The sequence below is a fragment of the Cydia splendana genome, chromosome 12, assembly GCF_910591565.1.
Source record: "Cydia splendana chromosome 12, ilCydSple1.2, whole genome shotgun sequence".
NCBI classification, from domain to species: domain Eukaryota; kingdom Metazoa; phylum Arthropoda; class Insecta; order Lepidoptera; family Tortricidae; genus Cydia; species Cydia splendana.
The window spans coordinates 5,531,674-5,557,447 of NC_085971.1; the positions used below are offsets into that span (position 1 = coordinate 5,531,674).

Here is a 25,774-nt window from a genome sequence, read left to right on the forward strand (position 1 = left end):
TCACCCATGTACGAGACGGTACATGAAATATGTAATGACATCTGTCAAAAGGTCACTTGAAAGTCAGTATAGAGCTTACCTCGTATCTAAGCACAAGCGTTAACGGTTATGAACAATATATGTGTGATGTAGTAGTTAGAAGAGTGGAAATACAGTTCTTTATTAATATTTAAAATATGTTTCATTAGTGCCTAAAATATTTATGGTCCTTCGATGGGCCGTTAGCGCTAATAACTGTAGCTACGAACAATGTGCGTGGACATGCGGTGCGTGATAGATCAGCGGCCGACTCCATATCGTCGGTATTGTGCAGTGCGCAAGTTTGCTGAACTGATGTGAGGTGCTCTGTGCTCAAGATTTTAATTGCAAGTTGCAAAATAGAGGACCTACAAAAACGCAGTGCGTGTGCGTAGTGACTTTTTGGTGTGGGAAGTTGTCACCAGCGTTTTTCCGGGGTGCGGTGCTCGCCGGGACGCAATAATAAATACCGAATATTTCGGTGTCTGTTCATTGAGCAGGGATTCTTTAAAAATAAAACGCAAGTTGCGCATGACCCGCGTGCAGTGCTCGTGTGGACTAATTCTTATGTCTCGAAGTTCGAACATTTTCAGAGTTCAGTGAACTATATTTTAATGCGTAACGCAAGTTGTGCTAGCAGTTAAATTACGTCTCCGTGTGCAGTGCAAACGGAGTGATATTGACATTTCTTTCGAACTTTAATGGCCCCTATAGTGGTCTACATATATTTAGTGTAACATACTATCAAATATTAAAGACAGTTCCGTTCTAACGGTCAGTGGCTGCAGTGTTAAAAAGTGTTAACCAGTATTACAATTAGCATAGTTGCTAGTTGAACGTTTGGAGGGTTGCATTTATTTAGCTATTTTCCCGTTGGGTACCCTTTCTAGAACATTTGACTTTTTTAGTTCGTTCATTTGGCATTAAAAATTCGTTCATCTATTTCCGCTAGAAACCGGACCAATAGCTATCAACTTTGTATAACTTCATGATAACTTCACTCACATGCGTTTTGGTTATGCAAAGTTATAATCGGTAACTTCAATACGCACAAGTTAATTGCAAATGGAAAAAAGTTTGCTCGAGTGAGCATAGTTTGCAAAAACGAAACGTCGCCGGACTTCGGAGATCTACGCCAAGCTTCGTGTTGCAGCCGCGTGCGCCTATTGGCCTTGCGCAACGCCGTTCATCCCGTTCCGTTCCAATAGCAGCGTGGCAGGAATCCTTCGTTCACGCATTCACTCATATCGGACGCCGACGACGCCATTAATTTCGTTTCGACAAAGGAAATAATTCGTGTTATTTGTGCTTGGCTTATACTTTGTTTTCTAACTCTCCAATTTTTCTTTGTAAGAAAGTGCGGTTGCATAAACAATTGCAAAAATTAACCGCATGAACGCTAAGTTAGTGCTAAGCAAGTGTTTACATTGTGTAAGTTATTTGCATTGCAAATTGCAATTCATTTGCGGCACGGTGTGCAAGGCTTTAACAATTTGTACTTATACGTTTGGGTTGATACAGGTAACTATAAGTTATACTTAGTTATTGTCAATTTGTATTCGCATACGTGTGACGTGTGTGTATAACTCTATTTAGATAAATCATCTAATTAAGTTGTTGAATATTGTTTAAGGGGTTAGCAAGTCTCCATTACAAAATGGCGGACGATGATGTTAAGAGACTGCGAGCGGCCAGGGGGCAATTAAAAGCTGCTTTAACAAGGATGATGGCGTTTAAAGCGGCAGCTGAATCGGCTTCTTCTAGCGTAGATGCGGACCCTTTGCTTTATCAGCAAAAGAAGGATAGGTTGGAGAAGATCTTTGAGGAGTATAAGGAGCTCAACCTCGAAATCCTGTTACTGGATCCAGCTGATCAAGAGCGGGTAGAAGATTTCGAAGACAAGTACGATGTACTGCGCTCCTTTTATGCGGGCATAATCAATGCAGCGTTGGGCGAGGCTGCGCCGCTCATGTCACCGCAGCGATCTTTCGCGTCCCCCGGGGGATGTAACGCGTCGCCATTCAGGCTGCCACCTATTAATTTGAAGGTGTTTACTGGTGAGGTAGGTGATTACCAAGGTTTTATCTCACTATTTAACAGCGTCATTGACGGTGATGTCAAATTAAAGGCCTGCGAGAAGTTATATTATTTAAAAACTTATTTAAGTGGAGAGGCCTTAGCGCTAATTAATTATTTACCTCTCACGGCCGAATCATACCCAATTGCTATTGAGCTTTTAAAACAAAGATATGATAATAAGAAACAATTAGTTAACCATCACATCATATCAATTTTAGATTTGCCCCCCATGCAAAAGGCATCTGCTGGATGTATAAGGAACTTAGTTTCAGTAACTAGGCAGCACCTAGGTGCGCTAACAAATTTAAGTGCCCCAGTTTCTCAGTGGGATTTAGTGATAGTTACAATTTTGCAAAGGAAACTTGACCAATATACTTTGAGAGCTTACCATTTAGAAAATCAAAGCAACAGTGATTTGCCAAACCTCAATGATTTTTTAACCTTTCTAGAGCAACGAGCTGCTGCCTTGGAGTCGCTGGGAGAGCGCACGCCCACTGGGCGACGCTCTAGTTTAATAAGCTCAGCAACAAGTAATGTTAAAGTGGTTAAGCCGTTGAAGTCTAAATGTAAGTACTGTCAATCTAATGTTCACAAGCTGCATCAGTGCTCAACTTTCAGATTAATGGAGCCTCATAAGAAAAAACAATTTGTTGTGTCTAATAAATTGTGTAGCATTTGTTTAAATGAACATGTTGGTCAAAGATGCATCTATTCTTTCAAGTGTGCCATTTGCAAGGGCAAGCATAATACTCTATTGCATGAGGAAGTTCCACAGCAGTGTGCGGCAGTCTCACAGATTGATGAAACTGAGAACCCAATATCGGGGTACATCAGTTTATTATTAAGTAGGAGAGGTACTGATCTTTTACCTACCATTAAGGCTAGGGTATATGATAAGCACGGGCAACCTATGATTGTTCGTTGTCTTCTAGACACATGTAGCCAGATTACCTTTTTGCGCTCTGATGTAGCAGAGCGTTTAGGATGCGAACTATACCCTGATGATTCAGCAATCTCAGGGGTGTGCGATGCTCCCAGCTTTAAGGCTATGCAAACCTCATTGAGGGTTCATTCCATGGTAACGGATTATAGTGTCGCAGTGACATGTAATGTTGTTAAAAATATTACAGCTAATATGCCACAGTTCTCTCTCAGAAATGAAGTTATAAACATACCACCTAATATCCAATTAGCTGATGACAGTTTTGATATTTCTTCAAGAATTGATATACTATTAGCGTCCCACGTATTCTTTCAGGCACTTCTGCCGGAGCAGATACCTGCCTTGCCTAGCAAGCTGGTGCTGCAAAATACACGCTTCGGGTTTATTGTAGCTGGCCTGGCCGGTTGCTCCAGCGCAGCCCCGGTTCCAAGCTTAGCTTCAAATTTTTGCTGTCAACAGCTAACACAAAATAATGATGAAGGTAAATTAGATAATATTGTATCCCAATTTTGGTTAACTGAGAAGGTTCCAGAAACATACACAGAGGCCAGCTCTGAACAAGAGTTAGCTGAAACAATATTTCAGGAGACTGTAGTCTTGAAAGATAATAAATTTGAGGTGGCATTGCCACTCAAAAAGAATATTATTGATCTGTATTTAGGTGATTCACTGTCATGTGCTTTAAAAAGATTCTTAAATTTAGAATTGCGCTTTAAAAAAGATAATGAATTGTATTCAAAATATAAAGCTTTCATAGATGAGTATGTGCGGTTGGGCCATGCAAAGTATGTCAACATTTCAGAGTACAACTTAGAAGGGGAGGCGGTTTATTTTCTTGCCCACCACCCTGTTTTCAACCCCTTAAGTAAAACTTCATCCCTTAGAGTCGTATTTGATGGATCAATGCCTACTTTGGCTAAAATTTCACTCAATGACGTTTTATTGAATGGGTCCGTTGTACAAAATGATCTGTTCAGTATTTTGGTCTTGTTTCGCCTATATAGGTTCATTTTGAACTGCGATATACAAAAAATGTTTAGGGCTATTTCATTAACCCCAGAGCATAGGCCGTTGCAAAACATTTTATGGCGTAAAGATAAGAATTCCGATATACAATGCCTTCAGCTGCAGACTGTAAGTTACGGTCTAAAAAGTTCGTCTTTTCTAGCCACTAGGTGCCTATTAGAGTTAGTGAATAGATACAAAAACGATTATCCCCTGGCCGCAGACGCTCTGTTATATAATACCTATGTTGACGATGTCAACCTGGTTGCTAATGATATGAATCAAATCTTGTCAGCCAAGACACAATTGATAGCCTTACTAAGGTTAGGTGGCTTTGAACTGCACAAGTGGTGCTCAAATGTGGACAATTTATTGGATGATATTCCACTTAGCTCACAAACTAAGGCAGTAGTAGACTTTTCCAATGAAAAGGACCCAATTGTGAAAACTTTAGGCATCCGATGTGACTTGGCTTCGGACACGATTATAATGGTTGCCCCTAAACAGGAGGTTTGTGATAATTACACAAAAAGAAGTTTATTGTCATTTGTCAGCAGACTTTTTGATCCTTTAGGTTTAGTCGGGCCTGCCATAGTCAATGCTAAGCTGCTTTTACAGCAGACCTGGTTGGAAAAGCTCCAGTGGAACTCTCCGCTACCAGACCACCTAAATGAAGGGATCAAAAGGTTTGCGACTAGTTTGAATAAAATGAAAAGCATTGTTGTAAAAAGAAATTTAGACACATCTAATGCTAAAACGATAGATATAATTGGATATGCTGATGCTAGTGTAAAGGCTCATGGATGTTGTTTATACCTCCGGATTGTAAATTTAGATGATAGTGTTAGCGTTGGCCTATTGTGCTCTAAGTCACGGGTGAATCCAATACAAAAATTAAGTATCCCTAGAGCAGAGCTTAATGCAGCTTTGTTGCTGGCCAAGTTAGTTAAAAAGGTCTATGACCTCATTAAAGATAAATTTGAGGTAAAGGTATACCTGTTCTTAGATTCTCAAGTTGTATTGTGTTGGCTCGCAACAAGCTCATTAAAGCTCAATGTCTATGTTGCCAATAGGGTCAAATATATACAGGAGACGACTCAAGACTTCTCTTGGTATTATGTGCCTACAGAGCACAATCCAGCCGACCTTTTGTCAAGGGGCGTTGACCCGCATCTATTGCAAGGTAATAACTTATGGTTCTATGGACCTACATCCTTAAAAACAGCTGATTTTCTGCCCAAAACTGGATATGAAATACCAAGAGAAATTCCTGAATTAAGGGTCTCACATGTAACTGAAAAGAGTGAGCCTCTACCTCTGTTCATAGGTTGTTCTAATATAGATAGGATTAAACGGATTGTATCCTATATGTATAGATTTGTCAATAACTGTAAGGTTAAATTAGAAGATAGACTGTCAGGGAATTTAACGCCCGAAGAATTGGATCTCGCTTTAAAAATTGTTCTCAGATGGGTGCAAGCACAGTACTTTGCACAAGAAATAAAGGCTTTGAATTCGAAGTCGCCTCTAAAGTCAAATCTTCAGGCGTTGAACCCGTTCCTTGACAACATGCATTTAATGCGTGTAGGTGGGCGGTTGCAGCATGCTGACGTGCCTTATGCCACTAAGCATCCCATAATATTGCCAAAAGGCTGTAAGCTTGTGCATTATTTAATAGAAAAAGAGCATAGGGTTCTGCTGCATGCTGGGGCAAAGCTTGTCTTGTCAGATTTAAGTTTAAGGTACCATATCATTAATGGCATAAGAGAAGTTAAGTGTGTTATAAATAAGTGTATAATTTGTTTTAAGTTAAAAGCAAAAAATGCCGAGCAATTGATGGGTTCTCTACCTTATGACAGAATAACGCCTTGCAGGGTATTCGAAAAGACTGGAATGGATTTTGGAGGTCCTTATAATATAAAAATGTTAAGGGTGAGAAAACCTGTTATACGTAAGGCATACATTTTGCTATTTGTATGTTTCACAACCAAAGCTCTGCATATTGAGTTGGTCTCAGACTTGACCACTGAATGTTTCATGAACGCATTAAAGAGGTTTATAGCGCGTAGAAATAAGCCAAACATAATTTATTGTGATAATGCCAGTACCTATAAAGGGGCTCAAAATAAATTGTATGAGTTGTATAAATTGCAGTCTGCCACAGACCACAAGAATGCTGTAGAGCTCTTTGCTGCTGATCAAGGCATTTCATTTAAATTTATACCGAGTTATTCTCCTGTTTTCGGTTCATTGTGGGAGGCTGGAATAAAATCTGTGAAATACCACTTAAAGCGGGTTGTAGGTGAAACCGTTTTAACATACGAAGAATTAAATTCGGTAATCGTACAAATTGAAGGCATTTGTAACTCAAGGCCCATGACTGCTTTGCCTACAACCGATGTTAATGAGACTCCATATCTTAGCCCTGCTCATTTTTTGACTGGTGCTCCTCTTACCACATATCCTGAAAAAGATTGTACTAAAGGGCCTGTTAGTCTTACTAAGTTTTGGGAACAATGTAACCGTATGGTTCAAAACTTTTGGAAGCAGTGGCATAAACAGTACCTTGTTCAATTACAAAATAGGCCAAAATGGCGCAAAGATTGTAAAAATATAGAAGTAGGTACTTTAGTGATAGTTAAGGATGATAATGTAACGCCTTTGAGGTGGCCCATGGCTAGAGTAGTAGAGGTCTACCCCGGAGTTGATGGAAAAGTAAGGGCACTCTCCATAAGGACAATTAAAGGGTCTATCATAAGAACAAGCATATATAAAGTGTGTGTTCTACCAATAGATAGTTAAGTTGTATAACATAGTTAGTTTCTAAGATAGTTAACATATAGTTTATATAAACCTTTTTTGTGGTTGGGAATATGTACGAGACGGTACATGAAATATGTAATGACATCTGTCAAAAGGTCACTTGAAAGTCAGTATAGATCTTACCTCGTATCTAAGCACAAGCGTTAACGGTTATGAACAATATATGTGTGATGTAGTAGTTAGAAGAGTGGAAATACAGTTCTTTATTAATATTTAAAATATGTTTCATTAGTGCCTAACAACCCATTAGTCGCTAATGCAGTACTTAAGTATCTTATTTCTGTTTCGTACACTGTTTGTAGGCGTAGCGAATATGATATCGGATCTGTATTTGTAGCGCGCTTTGCAACTACGCAACAGGATGATTGGAGACTTAATTACATATCGCCGAGTGATTAACGAAGCTCCCGAATTCCTTGTAAGTCTTGTAACCGTAACTCGTGTAGACAATAGACACCGCGTCTACGCCTTAAACGTTATCACACTAATGCAGATCTGACAGCGTAATACTGTCATGCATTTAAATTCAGATAACGTTGGTTTTCCCATATACCTTATAGTCCAACCACCCTTTTCTATAGATTCCTTTCAGTCTGTTGATCCTGTAATACCATCAATATCCATCCTTGGGGGCATTTTAGCTATTTCAGGGTCATTTTCTACTCATTCCCCTGGCTATACCTATTCGCAAATTTCCAAGAGATTCCGCTTAGCTGTTTTGGTTGTAGATGGAACTTGGCACGAGTTACACGGTCACCAAAAATGAGATGCGAATAAAGCGGAATTTCTAGGGAATTTGCGAAATGCGAATATGTATGGCCAGGGGAATGAGATTTTTGCAGAATGGCCTTCACTGTAGTTCGTTTTTTTTAGCATTAGAAAAAAAGTATACAATCTTGATGTGTCTTTTAATTGAAAAACACGTTTTAAAAATAATTCACGGCAAATATGTAACAATTATGAATCTAATACGATCATTTATATTCTTCTGCTTTCATAAGTAGTTAATTTACTGATTTTTAAAAAGACTTTTTCGTTTAAAAGACATGGCACGATCGCTTACCTTCTTTCTAATGCTAAAAAAACGAACTATATTCCATCTGCGAATCGAATCTTGCAAAATATAACAAAACATGTAACCGTATTACAGTTCATGTCTAGTATGTTTTGAGCCGAAAGTTCTAGTATGTTTCTAGATTCATAGAAAGTATTAATAATTGGGGATCAAATTTACAGTAGTTTATATAAGTGTATTGTTAGGTTGCTTAGTTAATTTTGTAACCTCCGTTCTAAGACAAACGGTTCATTGAGCGCTGTTTCATGCCCCCGTTGTTAGTGAATGTCTCTCTCCGTTTCTATGGCTCTTGCTATTCGAGTGACAGAGATGACGATACACAAATTTCGATCCTGAATATTTTGCGGATCGAGATAGAAATTAAAGGGCTGCTTCGTCATGATGGCGGTTTAATTGTAATTAATTACAGTGGAATACTAATAATGGGGTCTGCTGACCTGGAACTGGGAATGACTTTGGATGTTTGGTTCGCAATTCATATTTTATCCCTAACCGCCGCTATACAATCGGAAGTTATGTCAGTGGGGACTTGGGGAGACACTCCTCCCTTCGGTCATTCTCGGCTCTGTTCGGCTCAGCATTGCTCCGAGCAATTATTAGGATTGGAACAACTTGACGTCCTTTTGCGTGCACGACCACAGACAAGATAACTAAATAGCCAAAAGGGATAGTGCCATACATTAGAAAGGGACAGCATGATTCGACCCTGAATTGCTGTCAAACTTCGGTTTTGTAGGAAGAGTTCTGTTCGTTAGTACTATTATTTATTCTGTGGTTATGCTCACATTTTAAAAGTACATTCTGAAATATGTAACTATGTTCTTGGTGATTGGCACACATCACATGCACGACTTTCACTTCATTTCACATGGACCAATCAGCGTGAGCGAACTCAGCGAACTTCAAGGTCGTATCAAAACAAGATCACAACCGTAACCAGTTGGTAAAACCGAATCGGACTCCTGTAGTAGGTACAGTCAGCAGCAGAAGTTGCTAAGCGGGCCAGGTGTTCAAAATGTTATTGACTCGACGTAATTGTTAAGAGAATAAGAGCGTGTCAAGGTAATTTTGAACACCTCGCCCGCTTAGCAACTTCTGCTGCTGACTGTACCTACCTACTTATTCCTACAAAACGGTTAAAGCCTTTGATCAAAACAAAGCGCTCTGTCGCATTTATTTTCGCTTCCCATGAAGAAACTTATTACTAGTGTTGTACCGCTTCCTCGAATATTCCCTTATTAAATTAATATTGAATGTGTATTGAATATGGAGAATTAGTACCATGTGTATTAAGGGTGGTAACAAGAATTTACAAACGAGTGTGATTCCTGTAACCTACCGCTCGCTCGTAGCACACACGCAAGGTTTTTCATCACACTTTTGGGGAAAGAAAAGGGATCAAATTAAAATTCTGCCTAATTTCGGACGTACATTAACACCTTTACGAGCAAGTACGATGAAGTTTTTTTTACGTTATATAATTTGTAATTTTTCGAAGGTAGCTACCTAACCTAAAACGAATAGGTAGGTACTTAAACATAACTGTTAACTATATTAATAGTTTGGGTGGCCAATCCTAGAATTCCTAGATTGTCACTATAGTATGTAAAAAATACTATGGAAAACCTAGATTGTCACTATAAGTAGTATGTACAAAATACTATAGAAAATTAAAAAATACTATATAGCCGCGGAAAATTTTATATTTACCGCCTTATTGTACCATCTTTCATTTTTCCTTCATTGTGATTCCCGCGGCACCTCACTATTCACAACGACAACGAAAACGAGAAAAGTTTGGAAAAAACAATGGCGAATGGTGAGCACAGCGCCACCTATCGGGTGCAAACAAACGGCGGATAGCAATTACAACTCGGGAACGCGAAACGCTCGTTTACGGTGACCAGAAATTCAGGATACCTACAGATTTTCCTATTAGTTTTTTGAGAAAAGAATATTTAGTAGCTTGTATCCTTTCAGGAGCGATCTGGCGCTATATGTCGTCACGCGTTTTATTACAATAATTTCAAGCTGTTTAAACCGAGGAAAATACGTAAAAATATTGTACATATAATATGAATGGTGTGGGTGAAGCATTTCGCCACGGCTCATGAGATCCTGGGGTCCGCTTGACAACTAACAGCGAGAATTGACGTAAGCGCTAGTTTTTACGAAAGCGACTGCCATGACCTTCCAACCCAGAGGGGAAACTAGGCCTTATTGGGATTAGTCCGGTTTCCTCACGATGTTTTCCTTCACCGAAAAGCAACTGATAAAACAAATATTTCGTACATAAGTTCCGAAAAACTCATTGGTACGAGCCGGGGTTTGAACCCGCGACCTCTAGATTGAAAGTCGCACGTTCTTACCGCTAAGCCACCAGCGCTTCTATCAACAAACACCAAACGAAAAGAAAACATTTATGGGAATGACAGATGCTACGAAAGGTCACGTGGTCATTTCCATACAGTATTTAAGTTTCGATCTGAGTTTTCTATAAACGATTTTCATCTTGATGACTAGACCCACAGGATTATCCCACTTCCCTCTAAAACGTGGCCACACCTCCTTCAACCAACAGCGTATAATAAATAGTAAACGCAACAATACAGCGAGCGAGGCGACAAAACACAAATTCAACTTTAATTATTAAACTTCACACGACAATGTGGCTTTGCGGCAAAAACGGGAATTGAACGTTGTAGCAGGACGCGCGGTTACGACAACCACTAGTTGCTGAAAATTCATTTTGCTGTAAAAACTTGTAATTATATTTATACAGTACATTTATGGTATTATTTTATCGCCCTAGTGCGATAGTTAGAACATTACGTAACTATTTGTCGAAAATGTAAAGGAATTAGAACGTATGATTCATGTGCGGTGCGAATAGGTATTTCGCAACTCGTGTTGATTTAAAACACTCCCTTCGGTTATGTTTTAATTTATCGCCACTTGTTGCGAATTTCCTTTTCTTCGCACTTGTATCGAATTAAAATACTAAACTCGCATACGAGTATGTCTGAAAAAGTCTACTACTATAAACGAATAAAACTGTTATTCCTGTGTACAGAACAGAAACCACGTGATGCCTTAAATATTATGTTTGTAGCAATATTAGAGCTAACTTCACACTTTCACATCCAATAGCTGAAATTGTATAAAACCGCAGTTACCTTTCTAGCTTCACGTTTAAGCCGCATTTACACTGGCGGACAAGCTCCACCTACTAACTGGCCTTATGTGTATAACTAATGCTTAAGAGGGAACTATAGCACGTGATCGTCCATACAAAAAGAGAAAACTTTTTCCACTTCTAAATATTTTCCATTCTCCATGAGTTTGAATTTGCCATACAAAAAAAAAACAACGGGTTGCACTCCGGGAGTGCCGACAGAAGTGAAAACTCAATGACTAGTCCAAAATGTCTGCAGCACTATGTATAATTGACCCATCCTCCTTTCTATTGAAAAACTTTATTTCCGAAGTTGCTGGTCAGTGAGCTTGTTTAAAATTCTAAATTCAAATTTGTAGCGTTAATTGTTTAAAATTCGAATAGAAATTGTAAAGTTACCTTGCAGACCTCGCATCTAAATATATTTGGTCATGATATTTTGAGTTTTATTCACCAGTACTAGAGTTCACTTTTATTAGCGATTTCATCAAGATGTAGCTTTATTGAATTATATTTGAGTGATATAAAGTTAGAATGTAACTGTGAGATCCTCGTATTTCAGCCCGAACAAGATTAGAACATTGAGCTTTATTGCTTCATATAAAAGTCCAGTTTTAAATAATTGACCTGATTATGATACGTTATGACTATTTTTCCCCACCTCAAAAAGTGCTCAGCGCCGCTAAAGAAGTTTTCACTTCAAAAAATATATTTTTTTTAAACCTATAAACCTAGAATATATTATGCTGAAGCGATTTCTCCCGAGTGGAAAACGTTTTCTCCCGAAATGGAAATTGGGGGCTCGTCAGTGTGAAGCGGACTTAACCCAAGTGTCGCATGCACTGCCCGCTCCAATGAAAGAGTAAAGCAATTTCGGTCGCCGTGTTTGCCGCTATATTGCGAACGCGATGAGAATCGTCATAAAATGCTAGCAAATATCTTACGTTCTTGTAAGCAAGGACTAAGGAAACTAGAAATAGGTTTTATTGTGAATGGAATGTCGAGAACGCTAGTTTTACAGTTTAATATACATAAGTTGTGTGGAAAGAAATAATGTAAATTCTTTAATCTTGAAAAATTCACCAACTCAAACTCTAACCTAATTATAGCTTCATACTTACTTATGAAATGAAAAACTTTATTTTCAGGCAACTAATAATAAATATAGTATAGTACAGGTTTAATACTCTCGTCTCGTTACAGTCGTCGCCCATAATTAAGTGCTGTTTTATATATTCTTATATTAAATAGGTACCTACTTCTCATCATCTTCGTTATATCGTATACTTAGTATTCAATTAATTTGAGGTCTTATTGTTTTAAATCAGTATTCAGGTTTTGTAATTGGTTAAAGTTTTGATATTTTTTGATACTCGACACTACTCGCAGTCCATCTGACGAGCACGCTTATTGGTGAGCGATCGTATAATATCAAAACCCGCTCCTAATCTAGGTGTTGTTCCATACAGCGCGGTAATTACAAGTTGATACGACGCAGAGTAATGATGTGGGCAACTCCTGTCGCATACACCGGTGCGACAATACGAGTACTTATAGCTAGTTTACACTTGCGCTGTCAAGATCCCGCAAGACTTCATTGATATAGGAATTGGAGAACTTGGCGCTAAAGGCAGCTTAAGTACCTAAGCGAATTTTTGGGCATCTTACTTGATGAAAAAGAGTCGGGTACAGATGGCTTACTGCAGACATCGCATATCGAAATGTCATTAGGTGTCGGTGTTGCATATCAGAGCGACGGAGAACCAATATTTAATATATCCCAGATGATTTCAACGCTTCGCCCGCTTAGCTTCTAAATTAAATAATCTTTCCCAGCCCTTAATAGTTTAGTTAGTTTTATATATTCAATCAACCTACTTACTTACTTAGATAGGTACTAAAACAATCACACTAGGAAAACTGATTATTCGCTAAGAAATTAGTCTCGCAATTTTCCAGCATGTAATCACTTAAAAACCTCCGTAAACAAAGTTCGCGCAACATGATTGATCACACTTTTACCACGTTTTGCACATCCACCCGTATCTACAGCTACAAACACGCTCAAACTTGAACTTAATCACAATAGAATAAGGTGTATAATTCAATGAGTTTTCAAATGGAAATACGTTAAAAGTCCATGCGTGGCTTGCGGTCCGCCGTGAAGCGTCGTAGCGCGTCACGCGCGTGGCAGCCCGCGCGACGTGACGCGTCATTTGCATACGATTGACGGGTGATTAATCAAATGGATGCTTTTTAGAGTAATTAAGGGATGCATGGATAGATGAATTGTCTTTTAATTATTTAAAAGTTGTATGTTTTGTTAGGATAAGTACGCGGTCTATAATTTATTAAATGTACCTACGTATCTCGATGGAGTTTTTTATATTTTATCTATTTGCAGCCAACATAAATGCCGTTCCCGGTTTATTTATCTGCCTCGAGCCCAGCAGCTAACGGAACAATATTTTTATTTTTTGTTAAGAAGACGATGTTGAAAAACCTATTAAACATTAGGTACTTCAGAACTTATTAGAAACAAAATTCTCTTTATTCCTTATCAATAACATCGCTAATTCAGTAACCTAATTATTTGAAAAGAACATGGGGGTCGAGCGTAAATCAAAAATAATACAATTACGTCTATCAAAAGCCACAAATGAACAAACCAAAATTCAATTATAATACACAGGGGATACACCAACAAATTACAATTTGCTTTTCTCCCTCCTGCCTCGAGCGCTTTCCTGGTTATCCTAAGACTCCGTCCCTTATCCCAAGATTTCATGTAGTACTAGTTTGAACGAAAGCTGTTATAGTAGTCGCAGTAGCAATATTGGCGACTGACGGGCTATTGTTATGCCATTATCTGCCATGATCTGCACAAGCATGCAATTGATAGCAATATGATTACAGCCGCCAGCTGGTATTGCGGTTTGCGGTTAGTATAGAATCAGACCATCCAATGATACTTACTGCAACATTTACAAATTAAATCAAAATTAACGCTATTCAATATTTTTTATTCAAAATCACTGCTAAAAAACAACTCAAAAATTACATCTAATTACTTCGTCACTCTCGTGGATAGAATGCAACTTTCTCATCAGTTTTTGAAGAATAAAGAGAGCCTTTATAGGAACTAGTGTGGTGAAAATTATATTCCTTCCCAGAATTAAAACCCAAACTGTGAAACAAATTACAATTTGGCTCCTGCTAGAATTCAGTCGAAATCTTTATTCGAAAAGCAGATAGGACCTGCAATCTCAACGTTTTAGTCTTATCTTGTTAGTTAATTCGCGCTAGTGTTGCCAACTGAAGACGGTAATTCGCACGCGACTGGCAACATTCTAATTTGGCCCCATTCAAAACCTGGCAACCCGAACTGACTTATGTGCGTTCTAGTTTCAATTAAAGTTAAGGCATTTTTGACGCTGGCGTTCTGGCAAACCCTTTGCACGCGATGTCAGTACAAATTACAGCGCTCTGGGCTGTTTTCGTGTTACTTTATTGATATTTGGCCATATGGCTTTATTGACATCTCAATTAGACCGGTACATGTTAATATTTGAAACGAATGAAATAGGTACCTACTCGTAATCCATATCACCGTAATTTACAGTACAGTAACGTTAAATTTTCAGGGTTGTTATGCATGTAAGTACCTACTAGAGAACATAGGACACAAAAACAACCTGCATGTTTTCATTTCATAACTCGGAAACAATTTCTAACCCGCGTAGGTACTGATACTCCCTTGTCAGTGTGTTTGTAAATTCGTAGCGCTACGGCGTAGCCAGGCAAATATTGCTTTTCTAGCAAAAACTAATTTGTAGCCCTTTGTCGCACCATGCGCAATGAAGGGTTAACTTTTAACATACGTCTGTCAAATTATTATTTGCAATATCTAACGGGAATATTCTTTTAGTATGTTGATAGAACATACGGATAGTATGGAAATATAAATATGTTCAAGAGTACCTACCCTGAGAATAAACAGCTCAAGAAAAGAAGTGACAACTGCCGCGTGGTGACATCATTTTAAATGTCGAATAGAGCCCCAGTGGCTACAAATTACGCCGCTGCAATTCCAAACGATCTTGCAGTTCTACATCAAATTTGAAATTAGCGTACATTGAGCGTCGTTAGCTCTGATTGGTGGTTTGGTGTCGCAAAAACGCGCTGATTGGCCGTTTGAATGCGCGCTGATCCCGTATTTGGGTTAGTTGAATTAAATTAGTCTTTTGAAACTGGAACGAAAGGAAATGCTAATTTCAGACGGGTAAATAGCTGCAATTGAAAACTGCTACTTTCCTCTTAAAAACTACATAAGTACATAAGCAAACTTTCAGCGTCGTTTCGCAAAGTAAATGCTATAAAAAAAACACCCAACATAAACTAAACATTTATCTACTTTAAAATAACTGAAATTGTATTAAGAGGGCTATTAATAGTACTTTAAGTAGGTAACACTTTGAATTATCGCGTGTTGAATGAAATAATAATAATAAGCGAGGAAATGCCGCCAGCATCCTTGGTACAATGCCTCAAGGGCCTATTTTAGATTTAAGCTAGTTATTAATTTCGTTTAGTAGTACCACTGTATATATATTGTATGTAAATAAAAATTTATTCATAATAAGACCAGTTTTAGATCACTAAATATGAATATTTAGCTATAGCACAGAATAAATAATAGTACTAGGTACAGAAGACTCACTCTCTAACAAAACGCGTCTGTTACAATCAGCACAGATATGGCCGCTAGGTGGCGACAGCGCCATGCGCGGCTTATGGCTTTCCTCAAAATTGGGGCGGAACGGATGTACTTTTAGCTACCTGTAGCAAAGCGACGAAAGCGCGGAGTGAGCCACACCTGGCTATAGCTACTTATTTTTTGAAAGTATAGTGTACCGATAAGTTATAGTGTTCTAATATTTAGTCCTAAATAATATAGCTTAACGGAGGATGCCCATGCCAATGTTTTCAAATTTCTGATATTAAGTGTCACTCTCCTAGCAGTCCTAACTACCCTGATAAGTGTCACTTTCCTAACGATTCCGATCTCATCACTCAACATGTGACACCAAAAATCCCATTAATTATGCTTCCGAAGACAACCTGATTCAATTACAAATGTCGGGGAAGTCTGAACTGGGCGAGATCACAGTGCAAGCAAAAAGAGCACTTACGTTATCAAAGTTTCCAAGATTTCCCACTCTATTTCCCATGAAAGCATATTAGTGAATGGGCTAGTATTTTAGAAACAAAAAGTCGTATGTGTGATCGTTGTTTGTATGTTAAAACGTCGGTTTCTAGAAATGAGGAGTCGACAAATCATTAAATATATGAACCCTAGCCCCTAAGTGAATTGCAAAAAAATACTTATTTGAAAGGCCTTAAGTTTTAGGTTTTTTTTTTTCACAATATTAAATTACAATGTCAATTATTTTATTAGCTAATGTACCCACATGAATTCACGTTATGATCGTCAACTATTTATCACAAAATTATTGACAAATATCACTAACTAAATGAATTCTTCACAATATCAAATGATTCAAATGTAATACCATTATTACGGAAAATTTTCAATATGGCTTGATATGGCTAATTCGTTAACAATTAATTGATTCCATTGTGTTACGAAAACAACCAACTTAAATTATAGTAGGTATCTCAAATAAAACATCCTGACACTGTGGAGTAAATTACATTAAGACTAATCACATTTTATTTTCACCTACTTCTACACTTCTATATGCTTGGATGGCCTTGTATATTTGTTTGCCGACTCATTTTCATAAAAAAGCCTTTCAACAAAGATAAGTAACGGCGCTCTGCAAAAACCTAAAAACGCCTCGGGTGACAACCGCTGCCCACATCATTTATCACACCTCCGAGTTGAATCCTTATCCTTTTCTGTCACTTTCACAACTGTGATTCAGCAAGCCTGTAACGTGAGACAGAAGATCCTAACTACCAATAAACTTTATACATTCTTACTGCGTTCTTAGTTTCAATGGCTCAGTTTCTTGAGTCGACAAAAAGGATTGAACGACATAGATCTAGGGATTGAGGACTTTTTATTGATGTACAAATTTAACCCCAAAACGGAAGTAATAAAACCTATAATTTCATAATAAATATTTATAAATGAAGTCATTAGAGATTGCGCCACTTGTACCATTCCACTAACCCGGGGTTAACCGGTACAATTTAACACTGGGATAATGGTTTAACCTGTTAATAATAAATAACCTGTTAAAAATAATTAAAGAAAACCGAGAAGAAAATAGCAGTTGTTTTAACTTAGTTGACGTACCTATTGGCTATAATTAAGAAAAAAAACAAATTGTTTGATTGAATATTTTAAATGTGTTTTATGATAAATATAGTTTATTTTTCAAGTAGGCATATTACAGTGCGCTTATGAACGTCCAATAAAGCTATATACCAGCTCTATACTTCTTTTTTTTTTAGCACTAGAAAGAAGGTAAGTGATCTTGACATGTCTTTTAATTGAAAAACGCTTTTTAAAAATCAGTAACTATTACTTGCTATTACTTATGAAAGCAGAAGAATATAAATGATCGTAAGTATTAGATTTTAAGTCCCTCCTCGATTGGAGGCGGGTATGCCAATATAGGCCCGGCAAGAAATTCGGCGGAACACATCTCTTCAAAACATTATATAGGTATCATATTTTACATCCACAAAATACTTCCGGCCTCGGCGTCTTGGGGTAATATTTCAGTATATTTTCTCTAAAAGGCGCTTTCCAGTTGCACATTTAACTTTGTAATTCCTTGGTTCAGTCCATTAGCGCCATCTGGCTTCGCCGCTTTGATTAATATCCGATCATGGCGGGCGTTTCGCGATTATGTTAATTAATTATTAGGATACATTTATCTGTAGATAATGGTTTTTACATTGTTATACGGTTAAAACGATTTTAATGGAGGAGCATAATTTTCATCGAGATTTTAAGCAATAATTAAAACAATAAACAATAAGGTAAACAGAAATAACATAAAACATATTTTCAATGTAAAATATCAGACATGAATTTTAATATCATTACCATTTAGATGAGGCCAGGTGGGATAAGAGCGACATACCTACTTTATTTTTCTCGGGTCAAGAGAAACCGTATGAGTACCTAGGTTAATTTAAAGTTAATTTATGCATCAGCTTTATAATCCTAATCATTTATTTGTCGCAAACCATGATTTAAGTATTTTTAGTATTATCGCTTATATTAGTTTATAATATGTTTAGGTGTCTCAAACTGTTAATTTTCCAAGTGTTCCTCTTGCCCCACAGTTTCTCTTATCCCACCTAAACCTAACCTTACAGAATACCGGGCGATGCATTGACGCCCCGACCCCGTGAGTCGTGACAATTTATATAATATCGCTTTTGTTTTCATTATTTTTACACACGCCCAAGACAAAATACCCTTCAGTTGTTGACAAATTCGGCAAATTCCTCCGCCACCGCCACCAAGATTGATGGCATCCACAAAAATTCCTTAATCAATCACCACAAGTGATTAAACGAATGCGGACCAATAAATTAATTACTTACAGACCCTTCGTAATCTCATTGGGCGGCTTTCAACAACTTTGTTTCAATAAACATTTGTTTTTAAGTAGATTTAGCCAACAACGGACCAATCAGAGCTCCATTTTGGGGAAAATTGACGCATTTTGTAGGGTAATTGTATCGATGTTCCCGATGGAATTATCGTCTTTTGAATATCGATGGACATTCGGCGAGGCCCTTTGATCGTTTTAATTGCTCTGACCTACATCGCGTTGATTTAGATATAGGTTTGTTCACTTTATTAAAAACAACCTAACTAGTGGCTCTGTGAGCTGTAGACCTCGCGAGCAGAGCTTTAAATAACATGGTGCTAAGAGCTTTAAATATAGTAAATTAAAAAAAAAAAACAATACGAAATTTATGTGTAAAATAATACAAAAAGTTATAATATCCCAGCATACAATTGCTGGGGATCGAACCCAGACCCTCTGTGCAAACAGAAAAAGCGAACGTTTACAAACTGGGCCAAATAGTTCTTGGATGGGTTGACGAAATTTAGCTACTCCTTCTCAAATTAAAATTAGTTAAAATTAAATATCTCAATACCTCCGAAACCAGCGAAATAAATTTTCTGAATTTTTGGCCATTTAATCTATAAACATATCTCAAAAAGAAAACACTCGTATGGTACCGATACCACTATTTGTTTAGGCGCGAGCTATCACGACTCCGCCATTTAAAAAAAATTCAAAAAACCGGACGGACAAAAAAAAATTATTTAGACATAGAATCCAGTCACAAAATTTCACGAGATTCGGTTAAGAATTGCGACCTGTAGAGGAGAACATCCGGACATACAAAAGCAAAATGCTCCAGTCGAAACGTAGACCTTCGCTACGCTCCGGTCAATGATTAATTGATTATGTTTTCTCTTTATTCATCAGCATGCTTCTGTTTTTATATTGGTTTTACGTAATGTACCTACCTAAATTCTAACTGCCCCTATTTTCTCACCTATCCTATATTTGTAACCACAAAGAAGTTTACAAGGCTTCTTTTTAAAGGGAATAGAATACGTTTTTTGAGTGTTTAAAACTTGATTTTTATTGTGACTTTTATTTACAAAACAGATAACTGTGAAATAAAGCTGAAAAAAAAGAGAAATTGATGACGAATGACGTTCAGAAAATATCACAATTAGTCCGTCCCGCCGTCATAGTCTGATCATCATCATCATTTTTGCCTTCAATCGCCGACTGCTGAGCATAGTCTGATCAACTAATACCAACTAACATCGGAACTGCCAGCCAATAAAACAGATTAGAGTCGTGTTTGGTGTGGAATTGAATTTACGTGCCCAACATAGAAGGTATTAAGCGCCATTTCGATAAAGGGTTTTTAATCTCTTTTTAGCACTTGGATATTCAATCAGAGGAGACATGCACGGGGCGGCGCTGGCGTCGCCAATGAACATGTAACTCATTTGAATGCGGGTGTAGGTAGTGGAACCTTAACGGCGAACTTAGGTATATGAATAGAGATCAATTTCCACTCAGATAAATTCTACTTACTTTAGATCGACGGGATTAATTTATTTTAATGCGAGACTTAAGTACACCACCACACTTTAGACTGTAACAAATGTGACAAACTATAATTAAATCGATATAGTAATTTAAATTGTATTTTTCTTATTTACTCGTAATGCATGTTAATTATAAGGTGTAATGATGTTTTGAAAAGATGTGTCCCGCCGAGTTCGTTGCCGGTCCCATATTGGGATACCCTCCTCCAATTGAGGGAGCATTTAAATCTTCTCGAGGCACAGGTGTAGGGTTAGAGCCGGTATAGCTTTATTTGACGTTCATAAGCGCATTGTAATATGCCTACTTGAATAAACTATTTTTTATCGAAGTAATTAGTATGTATGATTGTTGCCTAACTTAAATCAAAGAGAATTTAGTACGGAGCTATAGGTAGGTATATATCTTTGCTTATATGAAAGTAGACTCTTGAAAAAATCGGTTGCATAGAAGATACATATTTTTAGAATAAGTATTATTACACTTTCTACGAAGGCACTGATCGATATTTCGAACTTTGCGGCTCTCTGCCAAGTTACGATAATGTACGGAAACTCGCCATCGCCGCTGCAAAACTAATCTATTTAGCGAGAGTGCCGCTTGCTAACTTGCAACTTGCCGTGCCACTCGACTGGCTATTAATTTTGTTACTTTATGGTTTCTCATCAATATTCAACATATAGATGCCTACCTAACTTAGATAAGTACTCTTATATCCCCCTAAGACCGGCTGACAACAAGAGAACACATGAAATACCTACCTGTTGTGTGTTAGCTGGGGACAAACCATCAAGTTTGATATCTAAAACATCTCCAAGCGTCGTCAAGGTGTGAACCGTTTCCCAGCGTCAAAAGATAAGATAAGATAAGACACAGTTGAGGTCAGAAGCGTTTTGCCAGCTATTTGACAAGTTTCGCAAGTTCTGCAGTAAATTACGCCGACAATAGCGATCGGATGATAAAGTGTTCTTAGTTATTGCCAGCACAACTTTGTTAGCTTCCAAACTTTCTTTTATATAAGCATATTTAGCTATGGGGTACACAATGATTGATGAAAGAAAGTAGGTAGGTACTTCTTTTATCCAACTGCATGTGTGTAGTCTTTTTCGATTGCCTAAGTCCAATCATATTGTGAACGCTTTTTCTTCTAATGGGCGATGGCTTTAATGGTAATAGCTACTAATAGTAAAATGTAATTAATTATGTTTTTTTATTTGTTTCAGATGCAAGAGTTTCCAAAATACGAAGCGCGGCGAAGTATGTCGCATCCCGGGCTGCACGGTGACGCCATCTGTCGGCGCGCCCGTGCCAGTTCGCATGCCTCACGTACAGCCTGAAACCTTCCGACTGTTCATACAATACGTCTACACCGGCAAGGTAAAAGCTTTGGTAAAAGTGAAAATAAATTCACGAAAATTTTACTCCATAATACCAAAGACATATGTAACTTCGTATTATCTATTCTTTTTGATAATACTGATTTTATTGATCAATAAATTACAATCAGCAGGTTTATCAATTTTATTTATAGAATTGTACTGGCAAGTAGTGGTTTAATAACAGTGCTATCTGTTGGCAAGTAGTAGAACTAAGTCGGCGTACGCGTATGATCTGCCATCTAGCGTCGAGAGGCAAAACGAATACAATTGGTTACTTTTATGTAGCGCGCAACAGATGGCGCTTAAGTCTAAACGCGTTTTATGTTTATGCTTGTAAACTAGGAAGGATCTATAACTAGAAGAATAATTTTATTTTAAACACACATTTTTGTCCTCTTATTTTAGCTACTACTTCAAGATTCAGGCGTATTTGAAATGATGACGTTGTCAGCGGATTTAGGCGTAGAAGACCTCCGCGCGGCGTGTGAAGACCATGTTACCTCTACTTTGAGCGTAGAAAGTGCTTGTACTTTGCTAGCAGCTGCTATGGATATTCAAGATCGTCCAGGTAATTCATTACTTGATTTAACGTCAAATTTCAACCACATGCTTAGTTGCGATGGTGGTGTAATGGTCAGCATAGTTGCCTTCCAAGCAGTTGATCCGGGTTCGATTCCCGGCCATCGCACACTTTTTGCTTAATTTACTGAAGATTTCTTTGACGATTAATGAAGGTTATTCTACCTTTTTACGTGAAAAAGAAAATTAATTAATTTTGATGCCCCAAACTAGGATTGCTTCCAAATAAATATTATAATAAGCAATCAAATTCTTCAACAAACCATTTTTATTTTATGTAGAGCAACTTTTTTCTTCAAATGGAAAAGTCAGCTAGAGTCAGACCGTGAAAAGTCTGCAGCGGATTTGATAGCCCACGCAGTGCAAGTCTCATTTTAAACGTCAAACTTCTATGAAAATATGACGTATAAATAACACTTACACTGCGTGGGCTATCAAATCCGCTGCAAACTTTTATTGGTGCGACAAAAGTGCATTACCAAAGTAAATTTTGAATATTTTTTTACATTTTACACTATTACATATTATACACCGTGTTTTTTTTTGATTTCCGTTAATTTCAAGGGTGCATTCCTGAGCTTAAATCAAGTAACTTTCTCAAAGACACCGATGTTCTAATTAAGTCCATTTCGGAGATAATCCATAATTTATTTTTTTCCTATAAGGCCTCTACAAGCGTGTACACTTGCCTTAGGGCCGGCTTACATATTGATTAGTGTTTAGAATGAGTTCATACATTTGCTACTAAACTTAAGTACAATCTCGGTCGATTGATGTACGAAATGACATTGATATGTCACAGATTTCAATTGTTTGGTTGAGTTAAATGTAATGCCCGTGTTACAACAACGCTATATGCTACATTTAATTACTTTTTAAACAAAAAAAAAAACAAAAAAGAAAACAAAAAAAAATTTTTTTTTGAAAATTAACTATGCCATTTAGTTCTTATAAACGTACTTAACTATACCCCGAAGTTAACGGAATTCAATAAAAACACGGTGTATATAAATATCCGAATGGTAAAATACCAAAAATTTAAGAGATATCTCTTTCTCGCTCTCACTTATGGCGCACGAAGGTCACGTTGGTGCGGTGCGGTCGTCTGTTATGGCTTTAAAACCGGTTGTACGCGCTGGCTGGCCGCTAAAGCACATCACTAGTCGGCCATCTTGTTCTTATTTGTCTATGGCATATTTTGGCTTCGTTTCGTGACAGCGCCAAGCCGGTTTTACCGCCGTTCGCTTGTAAAATTATATTAACTTGCAAGAGAATACCAAATAAAACATGGCATACAAAGGCCCACCGAAAGTCCAGAAGGTGATGGTGCAGCCCATCAACCTTATCTTCAGATATCTGCAGAACAGAAGCCGAGTGCAAGTTTGGTTGTACGAGAATGTAAATCTCCGGATCGAGGGCCACATTGTAGGCTTCGACGAATACATGAACATTGTCTTGGACGAGGCCGAGGAAGTGCACATGAAGACCAAAAATAGAAAGCAAATTGGAAGAATTATGATGAAAGGAGACAATATAACGCTTATCCAAAACGTCAATCCTAACGCCGCTGTGTGATTCTAGGTTATGTTATTTTATAAGCTACAAGTGAATACAAGTGCAAAGGACAAGCATTCCTTGGGTTAAAAGTGCGTCGCCGTGTCTATATTTTAAGTAATTGAACCCTTTACCTTGTAAGATCAAGTGGCATACCAATATGGATTATGTTCATTAAATTTAAGACCTCTAAGTAACGTTGCATTTTATTTCCGTCCTCTGTCCTAGTTTGCAGAATCATTTGAACAAGAAAAACAAACATAGCTATTAATCAAACTGAGGGGAACATGTTTTGGCAGATAATGTTTAATATTAAATAACAAAAGTTAAATTTGATGCTTAGTAATGTTTAATATTAAATAACAAAAGTTAAATTTGATACTTAGACACCAAGTTCCTTAAAATAACAATATTATGAACACAAATATTCTTGATTGCATAGCCAAATCAATACCGGATATAGATTTAAAGGAGCAGCAGACAACAGGTATCGCTAAAGAGACTAGCACTTAACTAGCTAGATCATAAAGGAGCCCAGTGTCCGCTTTAGATCTTAATTTAAAAAACCCAGTCAAGTGTGAGTTGGACTGGCGTTCCAAGGGTTCTGTACATACAAAAATTTAAACAATGTATTTTTTTATGTGGAACGTGAATGAAATGTCTTTAACCTTGTGAGTCCCCCTTGTCATTATTGCAGTTATGAATTTAGAACCTTCTTGTATTTTAATTCAAAATGTAATTTGGATGCTGGCTACCCAGGGAGCTAGGGGTAGGGGTTGGATCATAAACTAAGTTATTAAGTCCGACTCACTCTTGACTACACATTTGTAATAGGTTTTCCTGTCATCTATAGGTAAAGCACTATTTTATGTATTTTTTTCAAAATTGTAGCCCCAGTAGTTTTGCAGATAAACGGTCAGACAGACAGATGCACAAGTGGTCCTATAAGGGTTCCGTTTTTTTCCTTTTGAGGTACGGAACCCTAATAACCATAGGCATAACCAGGCCTCTTGCTTCTTGTTTGCAGGCTTGCCTTTTGAATTTTACTTTTTTTGAGGCCTGTAGTTTAAAAAAAAAACAAGATTTATAAACTGAAATATCATATACAAAAGAAATGGTGACTAAGGCCTCCAGTCCAGTACCAGGCAGTGACCCCAGTGACAGCAGTTTAGGCATCTGCTACGATTGCAGAGGATGCTGGTTCGATTCCAGCCTTAGGCACTGGAGGCCTTGATCACTTTTTCATTTGTATGACATTTATTTTAGTTCATAATTTACATAATATACATAGTAGTGTTTCTACTGGAATACAAAAATATTTTGAAATAGGTACTATGTATGGTATTAATAAGTAAATTTTTATAACTGTATTACTGTACCCGAAGGATAACTAATACTTTTTTTTTTTTCTTTATACACGAGTGACCCACCCTACTATACAGCGCCAATCAGCGTACGTCAGATGTCTCTAAGCCTACAATATTTTGCATTTGCACTACTACGCGCCTAAGGGTTGTATTCCACCTGTCCCATTTCATTGTCCAATATCATTGCATCTCACTGTCTCATTATGCAAAATGTGAGACAATACACATTGGACAAATGTAATACCACCGTTAGTATTTCTTAGTCTACAGAACAAATTCAACATTTACTTTATAGGTGGTAAAAGCGCCACATCATTCCTGGAGCGCTGCGTGGCGTTCATCGGCGAGCACGCGGCGGACTGCGTGAGGACCAACGCGTTCCTCAACCTGCCCAAGGACGCGCTCATCAAACTCCTGTCTTCTGACTCCGTTAGTATTGTATTATCTTATCATATTATTATCACTACACCTTATATAACATAGTCCCCCACCGCGTCTGTCTGTGTGTTTGTATGTTCGCGATAAACTCAAAAACTACTGACTGGATTTTCATGCGGATTTTACCTATCAATAGAGTGATTATTGAGGAAGGTTTAGGTATTATATAAGACCTAGTCATTGTGAGAGGCCAGTGGCGTAGTTATGC

General features: G+C 37.6%; 3 protein-coding genes and 1 non-coding gene across 4 annotated transcripts in view; all 4 read left to right on the forward strand.

Moving 5' to 3' along the window:
- The window catches only part of LOC134795377 (uncharacterized), a 51,669-nt gene that overhangs the window by 19,173 nt on the left and 6,722 nt on the right, over positions 1 to 25,774 (forward strand). Inside the window, exons 2-4 of the mRNA XM_063767210.1 lie at positions 21,473 to 21,626; positions 22,034 to 22,196; positions 25,424 to 25,557. Of these exons, the coding sequence (XP_063623280.1) occupies positions 21,473 to 21,626; positions 22,034 to 22,196; positions 25,424 to 25,557 (451 nt within the window). The remainder of the gene's footprint in view (positions 1 to 21,472; positions 21,627 to 22,033; positions 22,197 to 25,423; positions 25,558 to 25,774) is intronic.
- On the forward strand, positions 1,657 to 6,856 carry LOC134795354 (uncharacterized). Its single transcript, XM_063767182.1, has 2 exons — positions 1,657 to 2,080; positions 2,547 to 6,856. Exons 1-2 carry the CDS (start codon positions 1,676 to 1,678, stop codon positions 2,610 to 2,612), a joined length of 471 nt encoding a protein of 156 aa, XP_063623252.1. The 5' UTR covers positions 1,657 to 1,675; the 3' UTR covers positions 2,613 to 6,856.
- Positions 22,245 to 22,316, forward strand: Trnag-ucc (transfer RNA glycine (anticodon UCC)). The gene has a single exon. It is a non-coding gene; the product is annotated as a tRNA-Gly (tRNA).
- On the forward strand, positions 23,395 to 23,950 carry LOC134795768 (probable small nuclear ribonucleoprotein E). Its single transcript, XM_063767705.1, has one exon. It carries the CDS (start codon positions 23,495 to 23,497, stop codon positions 23,780 to 23,782), a length of 288 nt encoding a protein of 95 aa, XP_063623775.1. The 5' UTR covers positions 23,395 to 23,494; the 3' UTR covers positions 23,783 to 23,950.

Coding starts and splice junctions, on each gene's coding strand:
- LOC134795354 (XM_063767182.1), top strand. CDS start 1,676: ATGGCGGACGATGATGTTAAGAGACTGCGAGCGGCCAGGGGGCAATTA. Junction 2,081..2,546: donor TGAAGGTGTTTACTGGTGAG/GTAGGTGATTAC, acceptor TAACCTTTCTAG/AGCAACGAGCTGCTGCCTTG.
- LOC134795768 (XM_063767705.1), top strand. CDS start 23,495: ATGGCATACAAAGGCCCACCGAAAGTCCAGAAGGTGATGGTGCAGCCC.